Source organism: Scomber japonicus, chromosome 1, assembly GCF_027409825.1.
Source record: "Scomber japonicus isolate fScoJap1 chromosome 1, fScoJap1.pri, whole genome shotgun sequence".
Lineage (NCBI taxonomy): Eukaryota > Metazoa > Chordata > Actinopteri > Scombriformes > Scombridae > Scomber > Scomber japonicus.
Window position 1 is genome coordinate 28,584,384 of NC_070578.1, and position 7,759 is coordinate 28,592,142.

The window sequence follows — 7,759 nt, forward strand, 5'->3', positions numbered from 1 at the left end:
TCAATGTTTAAAATTGGGCCAAATATGTTTATTTGAAACAAGATTTGTATAGGGACAAGTATATCACATTAACTAATGCCCCATAATTTACAATGCCTGTACCTAGATGGGCCTTTAAAATACACTAAATTCAACACTCCATTTAATTGTTGAATTGACACAAAACTCAACAAGAAAGATACAATAAAACAACAAGTACCACATCATTCAGGATTACATGACTGATCCCCTTTTTCCATTTGAGTTAAAATTAATCCATTTAGAGTTTAGATTGTTGGCATACTTCCCCAAATGAGTCAGTTTCACAGCATTTATTCACCGTCAAATCATAAGTCCCATTAGATCAGGAATAGATGATGGCACACACACATGTGCATTTGAGTTCCTCGAGCTAAATGGTAAAATTAAAGCCACAGTAAGCCTTGCATTTGTTGAATATATTCTTCAGTTTTAGATTTCCCACCACTTAGCTCAGACACCTCTACATTAGTCTGTTGCTGACGAAGCACAATGTCCTTGGCGATTCTCATACTGGCTGCCTGACCGCCAGCCAGGTTTATTGCGTGAGGTCCAACCTGTGGGTGGGGAAGCAGGAGAAAATAAATTAGGGCTCTGTAAAGTGATTGTACAGACAGATGTTACAACTTCTTTTTACAAAACACTACCTGAAGAGCAGTGTACTGCCCCATCAGATAGAGAGGGCATCCTTCTGCCCACTGTAAGCTTTCTGATATGCACGGCCAACCATCTATCACCTTCATGGGGACAAACCGGACATGTTTTATTAATCTTTTAATATTGTCTTGCTCAGTATACAGCATGAAAATATAGTTGGATTTTGAAATATCATGACATTGCCCTTATTCTTTCATTAATTTGTTCATTGCATTTTGTAAAAAGTACTTTTGTAAAAAAGGATGTATGTGTTGCTTTGTATGCTTACTATTTATAATCATATAGTCACAGCTAATCAGTGGACAGTACATTACAAAAGAAGAAGTAAAACAACACTGAAAAAACAATAATGCAATGTGTGACTAATTTTAATTTTGATGACTATCCTGAGTCTTATGGAAAAATTTGTGTTTGACTCTCTCCGTCAAATGCAATTTGTTCATTGCATTTTATCATGCAACCAAGTCTCTTTTCTATTCATGTTCATACTTCTATGATTACTGTACATATTAAGTAATTTATCAGATTAACTCACCTGAATGGGGAATTCCCTCATCACCTCTGAAAGCAAAGGGTCCTGTTTGACATCAAGTTTGCACCCAGTAGCGAGCCAGATCATATCTCCAGTCCACTGGTGCCCAGTGCTGAGGGAGAGACTCCAGACCTGGCTCCTGTAGCACCAGCTCGCTTCATTCACCTGGTTGGTTGTATGAGAATCAGGTAAACCAGTTCAGGTAAACCAGTTCACTTACAGTACATTACATTGTGTTTCCTCATGTGACCTCACATTATTTTACCTAATCTTACATAATCTCACTTCACCTCATCTCAATTCAATTTAGCTCACCTGGCGTCACCCTCAACCTTACACTCTGTGGACCATTACCTGACAGTATGTCTTCACATCCACCTGCCCTTTCAGTATGAATGGCTTCAGGTGGATGTAGGCCTCTGGGGTGACAGCTCCTCCTTTCCTTGCCTGTCGAATCATAGCCAGCCGTTTGTGAAGACTCCTTTCATTGTAGAACTGTCTCAGGTAGGCTTGGCCATCCATTTTGATGCCATGCTCCACGTGGGAATAACGGCCCACCAGGCTTTCCACATCGCCCACATCAAACTGCTTCAACTGTAGAAGAAACAGTGGAGACTCACATGTGCAGTGGAGGCAGACATCTATATCAACTTTTTTATTTATGGTTGGTCTACATGCAGCTTCACACAGTCACTAGACCTGGAGGTGCTTCCTCATGACCCATGTCACATGACTGGCACCTTGCTGCAGGGCAATGGAGACGACATGAGCGCTGGTCAGACCTCCACCAACTACCATTACTCTCTGCCCTGCCTCACACACTACACACACACAGTACTTGTAAAGGAAAGTGTTGAAGTGACGATACTGCCACTGAGGACTGGAGAAGCAGTGAAAGATCAGGCAAAAGCAAAACATTGAATATTCTGCCATGCAGAAGGGATTCAGACTTACCTTCTATTGGAAAAGTCTCTTTCTGTCTCTGACAATCAGATTCTTTAAGGTTTTGCTGAGCAATTGGTAAATGGTGCATGAGGTGCACAGTGTGCTGCAAGCGCTCCTCTGGGTAGCTCTCTCCAATACTTGTTACCCATGAAGGGATGTTTGCCATCTGGGCACGAGTTGGACCTGTTGCCATAACAACCTGGTGGGCTTTTAGGATGACCCCTTCTTGAAGTTGGACTTCAAAATATTTTACCCTCTTCCTCGCCCTATCTCCATTTCTATCAGTCACTCTCATGGCAACATTGTTTGTTTCGTCCTCCTTCATACAGCCACTCTCTTCTTTGCCCCTGTCCTTGTCTTCAATCACAGGTCTGATGTGCGCCACTGTTCCTTTCATGAGCACTTTGTCCAAGTTGTATCTCTCCACCTGCATATTCAGATTGATCAACTCAAACAGCTCAGTTAACAGCAGTACATGGATTATGCTTTTCTTGTTACTTAAAGTCATCATGTGTTTGATTTGAAAATGTCAGACTTTGCCACCCTCAATAGTATCAAAAGTAACAGTAAAGTAACACCAACCTTTAGCATCTATTCAGGGATCAGAAGATCAGCATGCAGATTTCAGAAGACTCTTGTGTTAGTATCGCTCACAATGTGACTGTGTAGCTGGGCTCAGGAATTGGACTAAATCAAATTAATCAAAGTTGCTTTTATGATCAAATATACAAATACATTTGTTTTGTAATGTTTGCAATTGTTTGGTTCTGTTGAGAAAATGTGAAGTTTCATGTCAAAGTCAGATTCAGATTCTGTCAAAACTTTTCTTTCTGTATCTTAAAGATGACATAGCATGCTTTTTGTGATTTTCTGATATTTTCATACTGTGATGATGCCGGTTGTTTAACATACTCAAGGTACAAAAGTTTGAAATGATCGCATGTAAAACGTTCCCTCAAATGCATAATATGCATAATCCAGCATAAGATAAATATGTAGTTGTTTCTTTTTGTTATCTGTAAATCATGCAAATATGTATTAGTTAAGCCACAGAATATAAACGTAGGCCTGGAAAAGTGCATGATATGCCCCCTTTATAATACTTAACTTTAAAATACGCATCAGGAGGTAACCCCACAAAATTATAAAACAGAATTAAAACTACAACCAAAGTTATCAGGATGCAATGTTGCATGCTTCTTTTATTCAGGATGAAGACATGAATGTGAAGTTAGTCACAGCAACACTTAACACAAAGAGGTATGGTTACAAACAATTCAAGAAAAACACAGTGCTTGAAAACTAATAAACTGCTTCTAAATGCAAAACACAGTGTAATATTCAACCTATCATGCAGAGAATACACATGTATATTATCCAACCTGATCTTTAAAGAAATCCACACTTAGTTTGGTTCCTGGCAGACTGAAGGACAAACTCTTCTTGAGTGTTGAGGTGATGTTTAGACGTTTCTTCTCTTTCTTGCCGAGTCGCATGTCATTGAAGAAAGCGTTTTCATCCAAAATGTAAATCTGGTCTGGAAGACTGTGAAGCTCCACTGAACGGTCATGCTTTAAAACAAACTCCTGCAGTGCTTTCTGTCAAGGAGCAAAAGAACACACATATGAATTCATACTGAAAAGCGCCTTCCTTGTTTCTACTTAAGGGGAAGTTGTTTGCGTTTATACCTTGTTGAGAGGGTCTGTATGCACCAGTGTGTGTGAGCGCAGATGAGGGATGTTTAGAGCCGTGAATTGGCTCTCCCACAAAGCCGTCCACTCTCCGTAGGAATCCACCACTCGGACACTGAGCGGTGGGCAAATGACCCTCTCTGAAATCGTTGACTTTGCTAGTTGTTCCTGCAGCAGCAGACCTGCAGAGGTTAATCACAAACTGCACCTGAGCTGTAAGCACCTTACAAAAAACATAACAATGACAGGAAGAGGAGAATTTTATCTTGGGTTTACTTTGTAAGCATATGAAAGCACATGCATAAAAAATAACAACTGAAAAATGAGGTCAGTCAAAGCTAGTTTGAAAGAAAGATACTGGTATTTCTGGCAAAATTATGAGATGCCAAGTTACCACCTTTACTTCATAAACCAAATCAAAATCAAAACTTGGATTTAATTTAAAGTAAAAAATCATGACTTAAATCAAGATTAAGTCAGATTTATGAGATTCCAAACAAGATAAATACTACTACTGTTAAACTGTTTGTTTGTAACCTTCAGAGCCACTGAGAGGGGCAGCTTCTGGGAGCTGGCAATCAGAAGAAATTGGGTGAACTGGGAGCGAGCCTTTACAGAGACAGCAGCTAAAACGACCTGTTTCAGACCAAGGCCAAAGTGAGGGGCTGCATAAAAGGCCAGTATATGATGAATAGGGATTTTTTCCAACCCTAAACCCTGCACAGATGATATGAAGTAGAGTCCTAGAATATAAATATAGACCAGGAAATGTGTAATGCCCCATGTCAAAAAATTGCCAATTCATTTTCTGTCAATAAACCAATTGACTAATTTGGTTAAACCAACCGATTATACTAACTAACATTTTGTCACATAATTCTGATTTAGTAAGTCAAGCATACTGTACCAGTTGTTACCCTCCTCTTCCTCTTGCCACTGTGTCTTTTGTTGTTGGATTTTTCTGGGATTGACTGAAGTTTTGGAGGGTCCAAGCAGAAGGGGGAAGGGGGTGAGTCCTGCCCAGAATTTGAGTTTGGGTCAGGGTTGCACAGCAAGCTAGTCAAGGTCAAGGCATGAGGCCCACCTCCTATTATTAACACATCAAGTATCACCATCTGAAACACACAAATAGTACAGTATAAAACCATATACATCTAAAAACAAACATGGGAACATAAGTAGTACTTTCACAGCCTGTTTTTGTAACCAGTAAGTTCCTTAAACTGTAACAGGTCAGTTGTACTTGATTGAAAGTTCACTTTGGTCAATAACAGGTAAAAAAAAAAAAAAGAAAAGAAAAGGGAAAAAAACGGTGTTGAGATTTATTCTATATACAGTCTTAGATGCAAATATAAACTGAAACAGATTTGCAGCCCTGTAAAGGAACAGCACAATAATTAATAAAAGGCTTAAACTTGAGATTTTTCTTTCTATTATATTTTATTCATGTTGAGGGGGGAACATAAGGTACTCATGCTTTTTTTTGTTCATGTTGAGGAAGTAACATAAGGGGACCAACTGAAAAGATTCTGTTTCACTTCCATAATATTGTCTGTAACATACACTCACTGGTCACTTCACTTTATTAGGAACACATGCAATCTAATGCAATCCAATACAACAGCTCTGTTTATGTTAATGTTTATTATTGAGGTTGTAGTGGTTGGTTGTGGAGTAGTGGAGTGCATTATATTGACAAGTACTCCTGATATTTTCCTCCCTTCATGGATGTTAATAAAGTGGACAAAATCTTGGGAACACCATTCATTCATACATATCTGGCCAAACCTTAAAAGCCTTTTGAACTCTGTAAGATCCATTTGTGTTGTGAAGCAGCTAAAAAAAAGAAATACCTCATACCTCAAAACCAAAATCTGACCATGCTTCCTCTGATAAGTGTTAAATAATGTGTTACAGTAACTTTATCCAACACCCACACCAATACCTTTAGCTGCCACAATGATAAAAACGTTTCTCAGCAGTCAGAAACACACAATCTCACTGTACCTGGTTGAGTTTGAACTGTCCACTGTCTGAATGAAGGAGTAGTAAACAGTGGAAACGCGGTCCGTATCTCAACAACGTGTACTGCAGTGTAAGGTTGTAGACCTGAAAGTTTGCGACAGTGGCGTGTGCCTCTCATGTAACTCAATCCACCTCAGCATCTACAGATTTAGCTGGACTTCACTGGCTCGAAAGGGGGAATGCTGTAAATAGCTTCTGTGTGTGTGTGTGTGTGTGTGTGTGTGTGTGTACATGTGTGTATGTGTGTATGTGTGTGTGTTTGCATGTATAAATTTAGTAACACAACTCATCCCATTATCAAAACAGCGACAGATAGTTTTGTAGCAATAATGCACACAGAGACACTACTCTTCTTTCTTGTCTTGTCCTTTGTTTAACCAGAAATAATAATTTGAATTTGAATAGTAAAACAATGAATATAATTCAAGCAATATTCAGGCTGTTTAAGGTCATAAAATAATATAAATGATATTGATTTAAGATGTTTAAGAAAAACACATATATTCAAAGTTATCATAAAAGAACCAAAGGCATTGATGGTCAATACTTCTTTCTTTTAAAGTGACTGAATTTTACCATGATAGCATATTAAAATTGTATCATTATTTACACAAAAAAGTACAGTTGAGGCTAATGTACCTAGCTATTATTAGCTATAGGTGCATTTGATCAGCTGATTATGTTTCTTTTTGCATACAAGCCTCACAATACCTGTGCCTGAGTATTTTCCTGAGGGACACCTTCTTACAGTTTCCAATATCACAAATAAATGATAGCTTCTGCGGGGCTTGAAAACTCTGCACCCTGCACCTGACCCACTGGTTTGTTTTAAATGTTTCTGGACTTCTATCAGAGCAGAAAACAAAAGACACTCACCAAAACTGCTGGGTGTCATGCTCCTTGGTTATCTTCAAGTAGAAAGTGAAAATACTCCCACACACAAAGAAATGGACTCTAGTTATTTGCCAACACTTCAGTCTTCAGACCTTTCTTAAGGCATTTCAAGACAATGTCTTGTGAAAGGTCAGAAGATTGAAATGTTGTGTGGGCGTATTTTCACTTCCAAGTTAAACTAGACTTCTATCCCTCAGCAAAAGAGATCAGCTTTAATGCTTGATGTGTGATCTGTATTGTATGATTTGGTTGTACTTTCAGTTGACAGTCAGATTTGAATGTGAAATCTAACATTTCCTGTCAGTATTAAAGACAAAAGGAGTGCAAATATAAACTGAATTCATTGAAATGTGAGCTAGACGTTATCATAGATTAACTCGTACATTTTTTAAATAAAAATAGAATAAAACACAAAAAGGTGGACAATTTTTAAAACTGAAAAAATAATCTCAACATTAGCGATGACAGTCGGGGCTATGTTAACGCCAAACAAAATTGGTCCTAAATGCCAAGTGCAAAAGTTTCCACACTGCCAACTGTAAGCAGTTCACTGATTGTGGAGATGGTTTTTATGGCAATTAGCTAATGTACTTTTAACGTATCAATTCCCCTAAGTGTGAAATGGATTCCATCTTTCAAAAATAGCCCAGGACAGTCATGTCTACTGTGAGGGTCACCCAGCACCTCCATGCTTCCCACAGTCTTTACGGCTCTCTGGGCACCAGGCCAGACATAACTGTCACCAATGATCCACAGTGTGTATATGAGAGATAAAATGAATAAGCGTAATGAATGCTTTAGGTAATATAAAGCTAACTATAAAGGGTGACTCAGTTTTTTTTATGTTATTATTATATCAAACCTGTAGGATAAAATGGAACAAGGGTGCAACGCCTCAAAATATAGATGACAGTCTAAATGCATTTTTTGTCCTTTAAAGACAGACAATGTAATACTAGCTATCCAAAGTCAATCAGTGTTATCATGGTGACTACAT

At 38.5% G+C, this 7,759-nt stretch overlaps 1 protein-coding gene across 1 annotated transcript; it reads right to left on the reverse strand.

Annotated features, from left to right (window-relative positions):
* Nucleotides 1-275: 275 nt before the first annotated feature.
* zgc:113276 (uncharacterized protein LOC553748 homolog) lies at nt 276-7,452 on the reverse strand. The gene is made up of 10 exons (XM_053320738.1): nt 7,447-7,452; nt 4,751-4,958; nt 3,841-4,025; nt 3,535-3,750; nt 2,195-2,579; nt 1,907-2,028; nt 1,562-1,801; nt 1,211-1,372; nt 666-755; nt 276-575 (listed from the first exon to the last, which is right to left on the reverse strand). The coding sequence occupies exons 1-10, from the start codon at nt 7,450-7,452 to the stop codon at nt 405-407; spliced, it is 1,785 nt and encodes a 594-aa protein (XP_053176713.1). The 3' UTR covers nt 276-404.
* Nucleotides 7,453-7,759: the final 307 nt, after the last annotated feature.